The 19,684-nt window shown below is 40.4% G+C and overlaps 1 protein-coding gene across 7 annotated transcripts in view; it reads left to right on the top strand.

Moving 5' to 3' along the window:
* SRRM1 (serine and arginine repetitive matrix 1) overlaps positions 1-19,684 on the top strand; it is a 48,397-nt gene that overhangs the window by 5,194 nt on the left and 23,519 nt on the right. For 5 of the 7 annotated variants that reach the window (XM_073665823.1, XM_073665821.1, XM_073665822.1 and 2 more), the window contains exons 2-6: positions 6,310-6,399; positions 10,466-10,588; positions 13,906-14,076; positions 16,545-16,648; positions 16,734-16,958. In XM_073665823.1, coding sequence (XP_073521924.1) covers positions 6,310-6,399; positions 10,466-10,588; positions 13,906-14,076; positions 16,545-16,648; positions 16,734-16,958 — 713 coding nt within the window. Of the gene's footprint in view, positions 1-6,309; positions 6,400-10,460; positions 10,589-10,829; positions 10,958-12,817; positions 13,625-13,905; positions 14,077-16,544; positions 16,649-16,733; positions 16,959-19,684 lie in introns of those variants that run through there. The other 2 variants (XM_073665826.1, XM_073665825.1) reach the window with 2 other exon arrangements.

Raw genomic sequence — 19,684 nt, 5'->3', positions numbered from 1 at the left:
CGAGCGCTTTTCCAAGCGATTTTAGCATCACTTGGAAAAGTGCTTGACAACTTGGTCACACTATATAAATCCATGCAACCGGCATGGATTTATATAGTGTGACCAAGTTAATAGTTAAAAAAGAATAAAAATGGGTAAAAAAAAAAAAAAATTATACTCGCCTTCTGATGGCCCCTGGTCTTCTCTCCGATACGTCCGGTGTCTTGGGCGGCTCGCCGTGGTGTAAAAGGACCTTCCATGATGTCATTTAGTCATGTGACAGGTCACACGACCGCTGACCTGTCACATGACTAAATGATGTCATGGAAGGTCTTTTTACACCATCGGGAGCCAGGAAGCACTGTACTGGAGACGGGGGCCATCCGAAGGTGAGTATAATGTATATTTTTTATTTTAAATTCTTTTTTTTTTTTTTTCTTTTTTTTTTAACAGGTACCATGGTACTTGGGTCTGGATGAGTCTCCTCTTCTCCAGACCCGGGTACTATCCGCACATTGAATCACTTAATATCCGCATGGGCACATGTAGTCATTAGGATATTAAGCAATTCAATGCAAGTCAATGGCGACAATTACGCCGCTTTTCCACAAAAATAATGGACATGCTGCTGATTTTTCCGCAATGATTATCCGCAGCGGAAATTTCTGCCTCATGTGCACAGCACATGCGGATTATCATTGGGGACCATGGGACACTTATTAGCAAGCGGTTTTTAAGCGTTTTTGCTGTGGAAATTCCGTGGCAAAAAAGCTTGAAAAACGCATTATGGGCCTTTAACTTTTTTTTTTTTTACTTTTTAGAGCAAAAATTCGCATCTTCAAAATGATGAAAACATTGCTCAACAGTTACTGGTATACATAAAATCAACATAGGAGGCGGAGGATTGGAATACTTTTGTGTCAAATTTTGCAACTTCGAAAAGTCGCAAATGATGAATCGGGTGAAAACATCTGGAAACACTAAACCTCACACACAATGTCGAACTAATGGAAAGATGAATTTGGTGCAAATAAGAAAAAAAAAAAAAAAGGCACAAATGCAATAATAGTCTCCTCCCCACTTTAGAGGATTTGTCTAGGATTTAAAAAAAAAAGTGTGAAATCAATGAATGTGATCTGGGTTTTTTTTTATATTCTGGGCAGTGCGTGCTTTCATACAGCAGCATCTTTAACTAGTGGTCATAAATGGCCATTTGCTAGCAAGTATCTCTTCTAAGTTTTTTTTTCCATCCACAGAGCTGCAAGTATAGTAGGTTCCCACCCCTTCTCTTCTGTCGCAGCAGTGTCTCACCTTTTTAATTACAGGATGTTCACATGCTGCAGATTTGCTGTGTGCATTCCACCACACATATGCAGAAAAATCACAGTACATTTGGATAGATTGGAAATATTTTCCATGTGCGGATCACAGAAGGACATGCATTCGAGAAAGAAACAACCTTACCAACATCGAGTCAGAATACCAATGCACTACCAGGATGCCGTAGACCCCTGCATCCTGCTAGTGCATTGGCAGTCTGACCTGGTGTTGGTAAGGCTTTGTTATTTTGTGATTGATTTTTTTTCTTAAACTTTCATTATATTCTTCTATGAGCCATTTCTGAATTTGGTGTAGGGACTCACAAGTATGAGGACCCTTCACGTGGGTTGCAAGCTTGCGTATTTTGACCAAAATATCGACCAATACCTCGTGTGTTATGTACATAATTTTTTTTTTCATCTTTTTGTTGCACATTTTTAAATTTTTATGCAGGATGCCGTCAGGCCCTTTAATGTTGGCTGTGTGTCTGTCCTTGTGTGGTCGACTTACAGGTGCATCTCACTAAATTAGAATATCATCAAAATTAATTAATTTCAGTTCTTCAATACAAAAAATTAAACTCGTATATTATATAGTCATTACAAGCAGAGTGATCTATTTCAAGTGTTTATTTCTGTTAATGTTGATGATTAGGGCTTACAGCCAATGAAAACACAGAAGTCATTATCTCAGTAAATCAAAATAATTAACAAAAAACACCTGCAAAGGCTTCCTAAGTGTTTAAAAATGTCATTTAGTCTGTTTCAGTAGGCTCCACAATCATGGGGAAGACTGCTGACTTGACAGATGTCCAGAAGACTGACACACTCCACAAGGTCCCAGAGTCTGGAGGAAGAGTGGAGAGGCCACAATCCAAGCTGCTTGAGGTCTAGTGTGAAGTTTCCACAATCAGTGATGGTTTGGGGAGCCATGTCATCTGCTGGTGTAGGTCCACTGTGTTTTATCAAGACCAAAGTCAGTGCAGTCGTCTTCCAGGAAATTTTAGAGCACTTCATGCTTCCCTCTGCCGACAAGCTTTTTGGAGATGGAAATTTCCTTCTCCAGCAGGACTTGGCACCTGTCCACACTGCCAAAAGTACCAATATGTGGTTTAAAAACAACAGTATCACTGTGCTTGATTGGCCAGCAAACTTGCCTGACCTTAACCCCATAGAGAATCTATGGGGTATTGTCAAGAGGAAGATGAGACACACCAGACCTAACAATGCAGATGAGCTGAAGGCTGCTATCAAAGCAACCTGGGCTTCCATAACACCTCAGCAGTGCCACAGGCTGATCACCTCCATGCCACACTGCATTGATGCAGTAATTGGTGCAAAAGGAGCCCCGACCAAGTATTGAGGGCATTTACTGAACATACATTTCGGATTTTAAAAAAAATGTTTCAAGCTGTTGGTATAAAGTATTCTAATTTACTGAGATAATGACTTTTGTGTTTTCATTGGCTGTAAGCCATAATCATCAACATTGATAAAAATAAATAAACACTTGAAATAGATCACTCTGTGTGTAATAACTCTATATGATATGAGTTTCACTTTTTGTATTGAAGAACTGAAATAAATTAACTTTTTGATGATCTAATTTAGTGAGATGCACCTGTATATAGTGCTGGGCAGCCCACCTGATCTAATAGTATTGTCACTCGTCGTCGCTCTGCCCCTTTTGATATCGATAGCATTTATCACTAAATATTGGATGTAAATCTTGGATAGCTTAGGCTAAAAGAGCTATTCCTCTCAACTTCCCTATAAAAATTTATGCTCAGTGAGCTGCCACCACTGATGTTGGCTTGTCTTCAGTGGGAACTGTTCACTTAACTTTTTTTTGCACGATCGATGTATCTAATGTGAATAAAACATTCTGCAAACTGATCATACTAGAAATGATCTAAAACCTCACTTGGGCAAGCATAGCGATGAAAAATGTGAAGTCTCTCAGGAAGGAAATGGTATATCTGAGAAATAAGGAAGTGAAGATGGATCCAGCTCAACACACCTGGCAATTAATTAAAATTCAACAATCTTTATTGGCAAATCCTTTTAATAACTTGTAGAAATGACAAAAAATGGACATCTCAGACGACAAAGCATATATTATGGGGTGGTCTGTATAAAAAATACCATACGCGTTTCAAGTGAAAAACTCTTGAACATTGGCTAGTAAATACCTCCCGTTGCAGACAATGCCTGTGAGCGGTGCTACCACTGGCCGCTCACTGGCATCACGTGACCCCGCGCTGACGTCACGACAAGTGAGGCGTGACTCAGCGCTGGGGTCCCCTCGGTGGCTGCTGGGTTGTGGGCGGGGTTAACCCCGCGTCACACTCAGCATCCGCGCACTTTCCCAATGGGGAGAGGCAGAGCACGCGGTGGGTGCAGGGTGTGACGCGGGGGGGGGACCCCACCCACAACCCCACCCACAACCTGGAACCAGGAAGAAAAAGACCCCCGACTGCAGCCGGCACTTGTTGTGACATCAGTGGATGTCAGTGCCGGCTGCAGTCGGGGGTCTTTTTCTTCCTGGTTCCAGGCGGATGCCAGGTTGTAGGTGGGGGTCCCCCCCCCCCCACTTCACACACTGCATCCACCGCATGCTCTGCCTCTCCCCATTGGGAAAGTGCACGGATGCTGAGTGTGACGTGGGGTTAACCCCGCCCACAACCCAGCAGCCACCGCGGGGACCCCAGTGCTGAGTCACGCCTCACTTGTCGTGACGTCAGCGCGGGGTCACGTGATGCCTGTGAGTGGCCACTGATAGCGCCGCTCACAGGCATTATCTGCAAGGGAAGATATTTACAAAAAGGCTTAGGGACGCCGGGGGGATATATTGGGGCATTAACCTAAAGTAGTTCACAACTTCTTTAACAGAGATGAGAATACCCTGCTGCATTGAATATGTGGATAGTCTTATAAGAGCACCCATATTGACAGTTGGATAGACCATCTAATCTGCCTGTATGGTCATCTAAAGGTGGTGTTAGCCCTAGATTAAGATAAACCCTATTCTATGTGTGTGTATGTATATGTATGTATGTATGTATGTATATATATATATATAATATACACACTGCTCAAAAAAAAAAAAGGGAACACGTAAACAACACAATGTAATTCCAAGTCAATAACACTTCTGTGAAATCTACTTGTCCAGTTATGAAGCAACACTGATTGTGAATCCATTTCTCCGGCTGTTGTGCAAATGGAACAGACAACTGGGAGAAATGATAAGCAATTAGCAAGATACCCCCTATAAAGGAGTGGTTCTGCCGGTGGTGACCACAGACCACGTCTCTGTTCTCATCCTTTTTGGCTGTTGTTTTGGTCACTTTTTTATTTTGCCATTGCTCTCACCCCTAGAGGTACAGTAGCATGAGGCGGTGTCTACCGTACAACCCACAGAAGTTGCTCAGGTAGTGTAGTTCATCCAGGATGGCACATAAGTGCGAGCTGTGGCAAGAAGGGTAGCTGTGTCTGTCAGCACAGTGTCCAGAGCATGGAGCAGATACCAGGAGATGTGGAGGGAGCCATAGGAGGGCAACAACCCAGCAGCAGGACTGTTACCTCCTCCTTTGTGCAAGGAGGAACATGAGGAGCACTACCAGAGCCCTTCAAAATGACCTCCAGCAGGCCACAAATCTGCATGTGTCTGCACAAACGGTTAGAAACCGACTCCATGAGGGTGATATGAGGGCCAGACGTCCACAGATGGGGGTTGTGCTCACAGCCTAACACCGTACCGGATGCTTGGCATTTGCCACAGAACACCAGGATTGGCAAAGTCACCATTGGCGCCCTGTGCTCTTCACAGATGAAAGCAGGTTCACACTGAGCACATGTGCAGACGTGACAGAGTCTGGAGACGCCGTGGAGAGCGATCTGCTGCCTGCAACATCCTTCAGCATGACCGGTTTGGCAGTGGGTCAGTTATGGTGTGGGGTGGCATTTCTTTGGAGGGCCATACAGCCCTCCATGTGCTCACCAGAGGTAGCCTGACTGCCATTAGGTACCGAGATGAGATCCTCAGACCCCTTGTGAGACCATATGCTGGTGCGGTTGGCCCTGGGTTCCTCCTAATGCAGGACAATGCCAGACCTCATGTTGCTGGAGTGTGTCAGCAGTTCCTGCAAGATGAAGGCATTGAAGCTATGGACTGGCCCGCCTGTTCCCCAGACCTGAATCCAATTGAGCACATCTGGGACATCATGTCTTGCTCCATCCACCAACGTCACGTTGCACCACAGACTGTCCAGGAGTTGGCGGATACTTTAGTCCAGGTCTGGGAGGAGATCCCACAGGAGACCATCCGCAACCTCATCAGGAGCATGTCCAGGCATTGTAGGGAGGTCATAGAGGCATGTGGAGGCCACACACAATACTGAGCCTCATTTTGACTTGTTTTAAGGACATTACATCAAAGTTGGATCAGCCTGTAGTGTGTTTTTCCACTTTAATTTTGGGGGTGACTCCAAATCCAGGCCTCCAATGGTTAATAAATTTGATTTCCATTGATGATTTTTGCGTGATTTTGTTGTCAGCACATTCAACTTTATACAGAACAAAGTATTCAATGAGAATATTTCATTCATTCAGATCTAGGATGTGTTATTTGAGTGTTCCCTTTATTTTTTTGAGCAGTGTATACAATATATATAGCAGGAGTACTCGCATTGTGACCCTATCTCGGTAGGAACCAGCCGGTTGGTTCTTTACATGGACACCCACGAGCTTCAGTTGGAATTGTGATGCAGTTACTTTTCCCTTTGGTTGGTATTACAAGGATTCTGCAGATTACAGCTGATTTCTTACTATACCTAAAAGGAATTGCAAAATAGACAGCCAGTTTATACAAGGAACCAAACAAATTTCAGTCTGCTATAACGTAAAAAAAAATTCTAATTACATTATAGCTGTCCTCATGACAAAGCTCCTATTTGCGGCAGTAAAATGTGTGTACCAGCTTTCATTTGTTTCTACTTTTGACTCATAGGGCACAAGTGCGGAGCAGGATAATCGTTTCAGCAACAAGCAGAAGAAGCTTTTGAAGCAGCTCAAGTTTGCAGAATGCCTGGAAAAAAAGGTAATCTTCCCTCAATACACAGTGGAGTTGAATCATAGCTGTTTTTTTTTCCTTCTCAGACTATGTGCAGTAAAGGTACTTTTGCACAAACATAACGGACAGCACATGGACTAGTGTTAATCAGTTTGTTTCCATAGAAATTTGTATTTGGCCTTGTATCATTTAAGCTATTGATGTATGGAAACTAATGTCAAAATTTTTTTTTTTTCTGAATGAAAAGCAGACAATTATTTTTTGCATGTGAACTTGGACCGAGGCTGCATTTATGCATTAATGTGAAATATCCGAGTGGTTTCCAAATTTTTTTTCAAATACTTATGGACCCATACAGTCGAATGGACGTTTTCCTACATCCAATAAAAGCAAAGATTCGAGAGTGAGGTCCATGTGACACAGATCAGGTTCGAGACTGGTCCGATTTTGCTGATCAGAACCAGCCATTAATCCGTGAGACACAAATTCTAAATGGAAGTCTTCCAATATGCTTCTGATTTGCATCCTTGTCTCACGGATTTGTTGCTTAGTGATAAGTTTGGATAAAAACATGTGTCGGGGTCTTTTTATTGGCTTAGAAGAAAACACAACCCTTCAGTGGGAAAAAAAAAAAAGATGAAAGCCATTCGGCTGACACCTAGACAGATTTTTTATCTTGCCTAACACAGACAACTGTAGTTGCTATCTCTCAGCCCCATAGACTTTGGATGGATTGACAGCACGTGCTCCACCGCCGCTCTAGTCAGTCTCCTCCTCATAGCCGCTGTGTGTTGAGAAGGGACAGGGGATTCTGGACTCCCATTTTACTTGTTGTGGGGTTCTAGCCGTGGTGCCTCAGCAATCATACATTTTCTGGGAAAGCTTTTAACCCCTTTAAAGCCCAAGACGTACTAATACGTATCTGCGCCCTGGGACTTAAGAGTCTGATACGTATTAGTACGTCATGGCGATCGCGCCCGCACACAGGCTGTGCGGGCGCGATCGCCGCCGGGTGTCAGCTGATTGTCACAGCTGACACCCGGTGCTGGGAGCGGTCCTGCACCGCTCCTGGCACATTAACCCCCGCAATGCTGTGACCGAAGTCGATGGCGTCCAGCGCTGTCTGGTGCGGTTTCCCGGATTTTGCCATGACGACCCGATGTTGTCATGACAACATCCGGGTCACGAGACAGCAGAAAGATACTTTGGTCATGCACTGCGCATGACCAAAGTATTTTCTGCATCTGCAGCGCTGACAGCCTGTATAGCACAGGGATGGTGCTCCATCCCTATGCTATATAGGTGATCAGAATAAAAAAAAGTGAGAGTCCCATAGTGGGACAAAGAATAAAAGTAAAAAAAGTATTACAAAATTAAAAAAAAATTGTGAAGATAATAAAAAAAAGAATCCACCAAAAATAAAAATATAATGTACCCATCAATAAATATTATTATGTAAAAAACAAAACAATAAAAGTACACATATTTGGTATCGCCGTGTCCGGAACGACCTGACCTATAAAACTGTCCCACTCGTTAACCCCTTTAGTGAACACTGTAAAAATAAATAAATAAAAAACGAAGCAAAGAGCAATACTTTAGCATCATACCGCCAAACAAAAAATGGAACAACACGCGATCAAAAAGATGAATATAAATAAAAATGGTACCGCTGAAAACTTCATCTTGTCCTGCAAAAAACAAGCCACCATACAGCTCCATCATCCGAAAAATAAAAAAGTTACAGCTCTCAGAATAAAGCAATTCACAAAATGTTTTTTCTATAAAATAGCTTTTATAGTGTAAAAGCGCCAAAACATAGAAAAACTATATAAATGTGGTACCGCTGTAAATGTACTGACCCGGAGAATAAAGCTGCCTTATCAATTTTACCACACGCAGAACGGCATAAAAAAATTAAAAAAGAAACAATTCCTGAATTGTTGGTTTTTGTTCTGCCTCCCAAAAATCGGAATAGAAAGCGATCAAAAAATGTCACGTGCCCGAAAATGGTACCAATAAAAACGTCAACTCATCCCGCAAAAAACAAGCCATCACATGACTGTCTGCCAAAATATGGAAAAATTATAGCTCTCAAAATATGGCAATGCAAAAACTAGATTTTACAAAAAAATGCGTCTTTTGTTGTGTGACCGCTGTCAATCATAAAAACCCGATATGATTCTGGTATCGCTGTAATCGCACCGACCCGAAGAATAAAGTAGTCTAATCACTTATACCGCACGAGGAACGGCGTAAAAAATAAACTCTAGGGTTAGGGTTGTGCTAGGGTTGGGATTTTTTCAAAAGTAAAAAAAACAAACAAAAAAAAAAAAAAACAATATGGCGACTGGTGTTGAGCGCAAGTGCTCGCTACTTGAGTTTGCATCGGGTGCTCGAGCCTCTGCCCCATATGCTTCACAGCCAAAAAAAACCTTGCGGCATGTTTTTTTTTCCGGTGTCTAATAACCGTGAAACATGTGGGCGGGGACTCAAGCATGTCACTCGAGCACCCGCGATACTTGGTGCATACCTGAGTACCCGATGCAAACTCAAATAACGAGCACTTGCGCTCAAGACTAATGACAACTTATGCAATATGATGACCTAATGTTATCAAATTCTGTGTCGCACCTCTGGGTTCAAAATGTTTACTATACCCCTTGATAAAATCCTTGAGGGGTGTAGTTTCCAAAATGGGGTCACTTGTGGAGGGCTTCCACTATTTAGGCACATCAGGGGCTCTCCAAACGCGACATGGCATCCGCTCTCTATTCCAGTCAATTTTGCGTTCAAAAAGTCACAGAGTGCTCCTTCCCTTCTGAACTCTGCCGTGCTCCCAAACACTGGATTTTCCCCACATATGGGGTATTGGCGTACTCAGGAGAAATTGCACAAAAGTTTTTGGGGTCCATTTACTCCTCTTACCCTTGTGAAAATAACAAAATTGGGGCTAAAACATAATTTTTGTGGAAAAAGTTGTTTTTTTTTATTTTCACGGCTCCATGTTATAAACTTCTGTAAAGGACTTGGGGGTTCAGGGTGCTCACCACACATCTAGATAAGTTCCCTGAGGGGTCTAGTTTGCAAAATGGTGTCACTTGTGGGGTTTTCCACTGTTTAGGCACATCAGGGGCTCTCCAAATTCAACATGACGTCTTCTAATTATTCAAGCAAATTTTACAATCAAAAAGTCAAATTGCGCTCCTTCCCTTCCGAACCCTGCCGTGCGCCCAAACAGTGTTTTTTCCCCACATATGGGGGTATCTGCGTGCTCAGGGGAAATTGCACAACAAATTTTGGGGTCCATCTTTTTTTCCTGCTACCCCTGCGAAAATAAAAAAAAATTGGGTCTAAAGTAACATTTTTGTGAAAAAAGTTAAATGTTCATTTTTTTCTTCCACATTCAAAAAATTCCTGTGAAGCACCTGAAGGGTTAATAAACTTCTTGAATGTGGTTTTGAGCACCTTGAGGGGTGCAGTTTTTAGAATGTTGTCACTTTTGGGTATTTTTTGTCATAAAGACCCCTCAATGTAACTTCAAATGTGATGTGGTTCCTAAAAAAATGGTTTTGTAAATTTTGTTGGAAAAATGAGAAATCGCTGGTCAACTTTTAACCCTTATAGCTCCCTAATAAAAATTTTGGTTCCAAAATTGTGCTGATGTAAAGAAGACATGTGGGAAATGTTATTTATTAAATCAGAGAGATATGTCACACAAAATAGTTAAGGGCATAAAAATTAAAATTTTGAAAATTGCTAAATTTTCACAATTTTCGCCAAATTTCCGTTTTTTTTTTCCTCACAAAGTGATATCGAAGAAATTTTACCACAATCATGAAGTACAATATGTCACGAAAAAACTGTCTCAGAATCGGGGGAATCCGTTGAAGCGTTCCAGAGTAATTACCTCATAAAGTGACAGTGGTCAGAATTGTAAAAATTGGCCTAGTCATTAAGGTGCAAACCACCTTGGGTTGTAAAGGGGTAACATCACAAATTAGAAAAACTGTTTGGTTTCTATTTTCAAATTGGATTCTGCCAGGTAGTAATTGCAAAGCAAAATGTATTTATGGGTATCTTCTATTTACAGGTGGATATGAGCAAAGTAAATCTGGAAGTCATAAAGCCTTGGATAACAAAGCGCGTAACAGAAATCTTAGGCTTCGAGGATGATGTGGTTATAGACTTTATTTTCAACCAGCTGGAAGTGAAGGTATCCCTCCTTGAAGGTTTCAGACATTGATGTTAAAATATCTGTGTGACATGCAAAGATCCTTTTTATGTAGCATGTACATTGTGTGAACATTCAAATTGTTTAAAACCATTGTGGTGGATTATAATTAGCTGGTGGTACATGGTATTCAGACTGTGAGTCAGGAAGAAGTTATTGTTTTGCTGTGTAAAATGGGTTAGATGGCAGTTTTCTAATGATGATGTGATTTATGATTTAAAAGGCCTGAACCAAATTGGAAGTTATTCCTTGCGTGTGAAGTATAGCACCATCAACTATTTAGGGCACAGCAGAGTGAGTGTCCAATGTCGCTCTGACCCAACTCTTGATGATGCACTGTGTGTACTGGAGGTGAGTTGTGTTACAGTGGATGAGCAAAAAAAAAAACATAAAAGGAACAGTAAACGTATGTATGATTTATAGACAGCGATAAGGGGGTAAGAATATGTATTGAAAATTCATTCCAGTTCGCTGGCATATTGTAGCTTTGCAACCTTTCAAAGCAAAAATCCAAAGTCCCTTTTGAGAATTGGTGTGGAGAGAGAAAAGTGTTTTGTGATGCAGTGCTAATCTTACGAAGGCAGATCAAAAAAGGATGATTAATGACTGTAGACTTTAAAGTGTACCTCCGATTAATAAATCCATCCCACAATTAAATGATACCAGTATGTCGGTGACATTTAAAGAATAACTAAGCTTTCTATATTATTTTTTTTTTTAGTAATTTTGTCCAGCATGGAAAGTTATGAAACTTTGAAAATTACTTATTAGGGGATTTGTTTTCATTACTGTAAAAAAATACATGTAAGTGGCTTCTAAACTACTACTTTTCCCCAGTCTATTTGCCTGCCTTCAGCTGCATTGATATCAGAACATACTCATTTTCTGTATCTATGATGGTGAAAGGGTCAGCTTAGCAATTGTCTCACCTGCTCTTTGGATAAGAGATGAGCACAACACTCGGAGGAGGAGTTAAATGCTGAGCTGACCCTTTCACTGCCAGCATTGGTACTTCAAATGAGTAAGTTCTAATATAAGTGCAGGTAAATCGATCGGGCAAAAGCAGGGGTTTGCAAGTCACTTAAGTTGTTAAAAAAAAAAAAAAAAATGTTTCTGATCCCAGATGAAGGGTTTTAAGGATAAGTGATATAACTGTATAGATTGTTAATTTCCAATTTCAATAATAAGGTATTGCAGTATATGGTGCCAGTGATCAAGCAATCCCAACTTCCCTAGGGAGACTGAAAAATATGTAAATGTACTATTTATTATACTTGCTTATACAGCACTATCATATTCCACAGCACTTTAAAGACATTATTATCACTGTCCCCATTGGGTCTCACAATCTAAAATCCTGTACCTGGAGGAAACCCACACAAACACGGGGAGAACATACAAACTCCTTGCAGATGTTGTCCTTGGTGGGATTTGCACCCAGGACCCCAGTGCTGCAAGGCTGCAGCGCTAACCACTGAGCCACCATGCTGCTCGCAAAAATTCTATACAAAAATTTAAATCTTTGAAGAAAGAAAGGTTTGTCACCCTTTTCCTATTACAAAAATAAAAAAATAGTCTCATAATTTAAACTTAACTCATAAGCTAATTGCTATAAATAAAACTGTACCAATACATTGCCTTTGTCTTGACGTACCGTTATGCCTGAACTGGCTTGCCGCTCAATGCACCCAGAAGTGTAGCGATCTAGCGGCTTCAGTGGGGAGTGGCATGCTGGCAGATCACTTAAACACCATTCCTTCTCACTGAAGCTGCTTGAGTTGCATCCAAAGGCAGGCCGGAACCAGGTGTCAGAACACACTTAGCCATATTGTGTCCGCGCTCACACTGACACTTAAAGCTAGCTGCTGCGCTCCTCCAGTATCAGTGTGCACATGTACACAGTCAACTGTCTACACGCTCTTATCAGCTGAACACTGTCTATCAAGATAAAGATAAAGGACACTCTTTAATATAGGAATATGAGGGTGTAACGGTGCACCAAGGCATAGGCCACACCAAAGGTGTACCGAAGCAACCTCAAGTGCATATTAACTAAAAGTAGATTTTTAGCAAATATCAAGGTAAATCGTATATGCCTGGTATGATTTTTATAGAGGCTATTTATTATATTATAATTGTTTATTAAACATGTGTTTATGCAGTTTAAGGCTACGGCCCCACTGTCAGTATTTGGCCAATATTTTTTCCCAGGAGTGGGTTATAAATGCAGAATTGGTGACTTGTTTCTATTATACCTTTTCTCTGATTGTTCCTCACCTGGTTTTGGCTCCCACTCCTGAGAAAAAATACTGACCAAATACTAATAGTGGTGCCGTGGCCTAATTGGTATTTTACGGGTGACAAAATAACTTTAACCCTGAAAAGTTATTTGGTTTAGAGGTCGTTTGGATACTTGCAATTCTAGCATCTTGTATTTTTGTTTACATTTTTGATTATTATGGTGTACTTGTTCTACGCTACAACTAAACGGCAGTTACATACAGCAACTATTTCAGGCCTGATTTGATTGGACACTTGAACAGTTTAATACAATCTTTTTGTATATTTCTGTTTAGCAAGCTTGAGTTTAACGAGTAGATCTTTGATAAACTTTTATATTTGTGGCTGTGTACTCATTATTGCTTGTTCATTTTTTGCAATTTAGATAAATGATATAACATTAAACTCAAGGTGGTTGAGTTGCTGTAGGCAGTCGGAAGCAAGCCACGCGAACACCTTTCTCTCCAGGGGAACTTGGAGATACCCAAAACCTCCCCAAGGTTCTGCGAAGAGGCTGAAGACTGCTGGAATCTGTACTTTATGCTGTTGCTCTGTGCTTGTCACATGGACCCATTGCTTGACTAAGCAAATAATGTGTCAAATTATCCAGTAATGTTGAGAAACCTTTTAAGCCTTTGTGGACTATACCTGGTCTCAATGTATCGCCCATCAGTGTAGTCTATGGAATTTATACATTGCGAGGGAATGCATGAAATCCTTCTAGTCTACAAAAATATAGTAAGTTATAGGCAAAGAGTACCACTTTCTAGTGATTATGTAGGGTAGATGCCAAGTAGCTTTTGCATCTTTCTGCGACATCCACAAAGGATTAACAGGCCATTTGATAAGGCAGACTATTTAATCTTTGGCAGAATTTAAACTGCAAAGATGTAGGCAAAGCTAGATCTTTTTTTACAACAATACAAACTAGTTGTATATACAAATAACACCCTGTTAAACAATAATGCTTTAAGTAATCAACTGTAAATCTTCCTGTTTTTTTTTCTTTATTTTTACAGAATCCAGACTCTAAAATGATGCAGATTAACTTGACTGGCTTCCTAAATGGCAAAAATGCACGAGAGTTCATGGGAGAGTTATGGCCCCTACTTTTGAGTGCACAAGAAAACATTGCTGGTATTCCTACTGCGTTTCTTGAATTAAAGAAAGAAGAAATAAAGCAGAGACAGGTATGTGTAATTGTGATGTCTTTATTTCCACAGTTACTTATATCAGTACGTGGGCCATACAGTGGATTGCAAAAGTGTTCACCACCCCATCCCCCCCTTGTTTTTTTTACCTATTTTGTTACATAACCTGTGTTTAAAATATTTTTGTAATCCAATTTTTGTGTGATGCATCAGCACTAAATAGTCTTAAGTTGGTGAAGGGAGAAAAATGTAGGCATAAATTAAATTTATGGGCTCAAATAACTAAAAATTGGCATATGCATATGGCCCCTAAAAATTTCTGGTGCAAGCAATTGCCTTCATCAGTTACCTGCTTAGTGAAAGGAAGTCCCCCTGTGTATAATGTAATGTCACATGGTCTGTCAGTACATACGCACCTTTTCTGAAAGGCCACAGAGGCTGCAACACCATTAAGCAAGGGACACCACTGACCAAACACTACCATGAAGGCCAAGGAGATCTCCAAACAAGTCATTGTCAAAGTTGTTGAGAAGTACACGTCAGGTTTGTTATTAAAAAAAATATATATTTATCCCAATCTCTGATGATGCCCCGGAGTGCCATCAAATGGAAAGAACATGGTACCAGAAGAAACCTGCCAAGGCAGGGCCGCCCACCAAAACTCTGAGCCCAGGCAAGGAGGGCATCAATCAGAGAGGCAGTACAGAGACCAAACGTAACCCTGAAGTAGCAGCAGAGTTCCCAAGCAGAGACTGGAGTATCTGTCCATATGACCACAATAAGCCGTACACTCCATAGAGGTGGCCTTTATAGATGAGTGGACAGAAAAAAACTTTACTTACAATTTATATATGAAAGGCTCGTTTTGTGTTTGCCAATAGATATGTGGGAGACTCCCCAAATGTATGGAGGAAGGTGCTGTGGTCAGATGAGACCAAAATGTAACTTTTTCATCACCAAGGTAAATGCTATTTCTAGCCCCAAACCAACACAGCTCTTCACCCCAAGAACACCATTCCCACATTGAAACATGGTGGTGGCCGCATCTTGCTGTAGGGATGGTTTTCGGCAGTATGGACATGGAAGATGGATGGTGCGAAATACAGGGATATTCTTGAGTAAAACATGTTTCAGTCTGTCAGTGATTGGAGACTGGGACCGGAGGTTCACCTTCCAACAAGACAGTGACCCAAAGTATACTACTAAAGCAATACTCGAGTGGTTTAAGGGGAATTGTGTAAATGTTTCGGAGTTGCCTAGTCGAAGCCCTGACCTTAATCCAATTGAGTATCTTTGGTCAGACTTGAAGATTGCTGTTCACTAGAGGAAACCATCTAACTTGAAAGAGCTAGAGCAGTTTTGCCTTGAGGAATTGGCAAAAATCCCAGTGGCAAGATGTTAAAAGCTCTGAGACTTATCTAAAGCGTTTTGCAGCTGTAATTGCCACAAAAGGAGGCTCTACAGAGTACTGACTTTAGGGGGGGGGGGGTGAATAGTTATGCACACTGAAGTTTTCAGTTATTTTGTTTTAATTGTTTGCTTCACAATAAAAGGAAAACCAAATGTTCTCAGTTGTAGGCATTTTCTTTTCTTGAACTGATGCAACCCTCAAACAGTGAAGTTATGAGGTAGGAAAATGCTGTGGGGGGGGGGGGGGTTTGAATACTTTCACAAGTCACTGTACAAGTCAGACCTCGCTGGATTGTATGACTTTCTGGTGTGTGGGAGTCTTGGCAACTTGCTCGATGACAACTAGTGAGTCCATATAAGACCTTAACATGCTTGTTTCTTCCATACCACCAGACATAATCTATTGCCAGAGGTGTCTTGTCAATAAGTTGCTCTTCTCTCCCTATTGAAATAAACATGCACGTGACAGTTGGCAGAAAAAGCCTTTAGCTGACAGCTTGTCAGCTTAAGGGCTCATTCAGACGAGCGTGTAATAGACGTGTGTTTTAAGAGTAAAAATTAGATTGCATACTTGCCAATGTAATTCAGTAGGGCTGTTCAAATGAGTTTTTCACATGGACTGAGTGTCTGTCTGAAAAAAATGTCAACATACACTGTTCTCTTCCATATATTGGATGAGATTTGCCCATTCAAGTCTATGGGTCCCAAAAGAAAATCTGATCCCATGTGTACATCAATATTGCATCTGATTTTTATGGCTATATTGCCACTATTAACATAAGAAACCTGGCTGTGCTTTCAATTTGGCAGCTCATTCACTTGCATCTCATGCGTGTGTATGCACCAGTACATTATAGTTTTAAAAAGTCTAAATTAAATATTCGTTTAAGGATCAAGAAAGTTAATGGTAAAAGAGAATAGTAAAGAAAAAATCTTTTTTTTTCTTTAATATAGATAGCCATGCCTAAGATAATGTTCACTGATTTGATATCTTCACATCCATAACGACCCACACAATACATTTTTTAACATTCTTTATGATGATCAATTTATTCTAGCACACAAAATGACTGATTTTTTTACTTTGTGTATTTTAGATTGAGCAGGAGAAATTGGCATCTTTGAAGAAGCAAGATGATGACAAAGATAGAAGAGATAAAGATGACCGAGATAAAAGAGATCGATCTAGAAGTCCACGAAGGTGATTTGTAATTCTTTTGTTGCTTGCTTCTATGTCTTTTAATGTTGGCCTGATATAAACAACTCATTTATCTACTTTTATTTAGGCGAAAATCAAGGTCATCTTCACCAAGGAGAAGGTCATCCTCACCTCGCAGGAGGTCTCCTAGCAGAAGAGAGAGGAAGAGAAGTCACTCTCATTCACCACGGCATAAGACAAAAAGTCCCAGTCCTTCTCCAGTTTTTGATAAAAGAGAGCCGGAAGTACAAGAACCTGAACCTTCATCACTTAAAGTGAAGGAACCATCTGTACAAGAGGCCACATCCTCTAGGTAACTATGAGAGAACTCATTCCACCACAACTTGATACCAGGGATTCAATTTAATATTTTGCTTTCAATTTTAATATCCTTTCTGCTATAACATGGTGGCACTCTATATGAGGATTCCTGGTGTCAACATGCTTGTCACAGCATCAGCCATTTGAAATGGGTAGCTCTGCAGTGTAAAGCATAGAGTAGCAGCGGGATTCCCTCCTGATGGGAGCTAGTATATGAGGCAGACTGCCATAAATGAGCCTAGCTGTACTTAGTGTAGCATTTCTGAACACTAGCCATCACTATGGACAATTAGGCAGCAATGGTTGAGTTCAGAAGATCCACTCCCATATATGTCTTTGATAAGAATGAAAACTTTAGCCAGCGTCCCAAGTGACGCAGGAAACCTTGGTTAAGGCCACATTCAGATGTGGCACGTTTAAAGAGGGCCTTTCACCAGGTCGAAATTGGCAGTTTTCATTCTATTCCTACTGCTCCCCTATGTATGGCGTTTTTTCTTTATTTATATATCCAGCATACGGTTCCAGCGATAACGGCCTTTTACATTAGTGTTTATTTTTATGGTCTTTACAAGGTGGTGTGCTTGACAGGATTTTCAGGGGGCATCTTCAGGTTGCTTTACATAATTACCTTGGGAACAACTCCCCCCTCTGTAAAGATAATAGAAATTAGCACTACATAAAAAGGCCCCTATCGTTGGAACCTATGGATGTTTTCTTAAAGAGCCGAATACACAAAGGAGCAGTTTAAACTGGTGACAGGTCTTTAAGTTAACAATCTGTTTTCCCCCTTGAGTACCCTGTCTGTTTTTTTACTGCCCGTGATCTAGGTCTTTTTAATTTAGTAATACTTTTTATGGTCTCTACTAAAGGGGTTGTTGCTTACATGATAATTCCGCCTTCATAAAGACAATATAAATAAGCACGACCTAAAAAAGGCTCAACTCTATGGGACTATATGGGTGATTTTATAAAAACGACATGCTCAGAATTGCAGCAAGAACAAAATAAATTCTAACACTTGGCCACCTTTGACCTGGTGACTGGTCCTCTTAATAGACCACAGCATTCCTGTTTTAACTATTTTACATAGTAGCTTTATTGCTTTGTAAAGCGGAGAAAAAATCCATGGCAGAAAATATCAGCCACATCTCAAGTTATTTTTTATGCATTTTCGTTAAAAAATTGGACAAGGCTATATGCGGAAAGGACAATGAGCTCTTAACAGCGCATATACTTTAACCCCTTCCCAACATATGACTTACTATTACATCATATGTCTGGTCCCTCTCATAGAAAATGAGCCTGCATTATTGTCCTCAGATGAGTTGTGTTATTTAGCCATCATCTGCCTTCGCTCCGCGCCTGCTGTTAACTCATTAATACCTTAGTGACCGGACCAATGTTTTGAAATCTGATCAGTGTCACTTATGTAGTAATAACTCTGGAATGCTTCAACATATCCCATTGATTTTGAGATTGTTTTTTTGTGGCACATGATACTTTATAATAATGGTAAAATTAGGTTGATATGATGTTTTAAAAATTTTAGTTTTCAAACTTTGGATGACTATCCCTTTAATCCCAGTAGTCACACCACACAAAAACATTAATAAATACCATTTCCCTCATGTCTGCTTTACATCAGCACTTTGTTAGCATTTTAGAAAGTTTAAAAATGTAGCAGCATTTTTTCAAGGAAATTTACAAAACTTAATTTTATAGAGACCTGTTCAGTTTTGAAGTGACTTTGGGGGGGTCCTATATGTTGGAAACCACCCAAAAGTCATACCATTTTAAAAACTGCACCCCTCAATGTATTTAAAGTTGCTTTCAGGTAGTTCATTAACCCTTCTGGTTCTTTTCAGGAAGTAATAGAAAGTGGCATGACAAGAATGAAAAAGTTTATTTTTACCACCTAAATTTTCATAACTTCTGAACAGGCCGCTAAAGTCAGCAGACTCTAAGGCCGTTGTTTGACTTGGTAGTTCCTGGCCAAATATCAGGACCACACGATCAAGATCTGAGTGCCGTTAAGGTTAAAGAGGGAGCCCCCACCCTCTGTTAACTATTTAGATTCTGTAGTCACTATTGACAGCAGAATCTAAGGGGTTAAACGTCCATGGTCGGTGCCATCACTGATCGTGGCTGATGCAGCAAGTTGTCAGCTATAATGTACAGGTGACCGTTACAGGATTGTCACCTGTCGGGGAATGCTAGTCTCTTATATCGCAGGTCAGTAAAAAGACGTCTAGTGGTCACTAAGGGGTTAAATATCAGTCCCCTACATGACTGCCTGCCATGACGTTGGCTAGCGTACATAGGAAGACTGCTCAGATGATATGAAATACCAATGTATTGCAGTACTCTGTAAAAGCCAATCCGATTGATTGTAGGTTCAAGTCCTCTAAGGGGACTAGTTAAGTTTAAAAAAAAAAAGTGTGTATAATTTTTAAATTTTTTTTTTTTGCTTTTTATGAAAAAAAAATTCAAAACTTGTCTATTCCAAAATAATATCAATAAAAAAAAGTCAATGCAAAAAATAAGCCCTAACAACGCTCCAATGACTGAAAAATGAGAATCTGGTCGTGACAACACAAGCGAAAATGTATTTATTTTTTACGAATTTTCTTAACTTTTTTTTTCTCACCCCTTAAGTAGAAAAAAAGATGTATACAAGTTTGCCATCTCCATAATCTTAGCTAGAGAATCATATTGCCA

Source organism: Phyllobates terribilis, unplaced genomic scaffold, assembly GCF_046119375.1.
Source record: "Phyllobates terribilis strain yellow unplaced genomic scaffold, ASM4611937v1 Scaffold_2__4_contigs__length_985480577, whole genome shotgun sequence".
NCBI lineage: Eukaryota > Metazoa > Chordata > Amphibia > Anura > Dendrobatidae > Phyllobates > Phyllobates terribilis.
The sequence above is the reverse complement of the archived record's forward strand: the minus strand, read 5'-3'. Positions and strand labels throughout refer to the sequence as shown.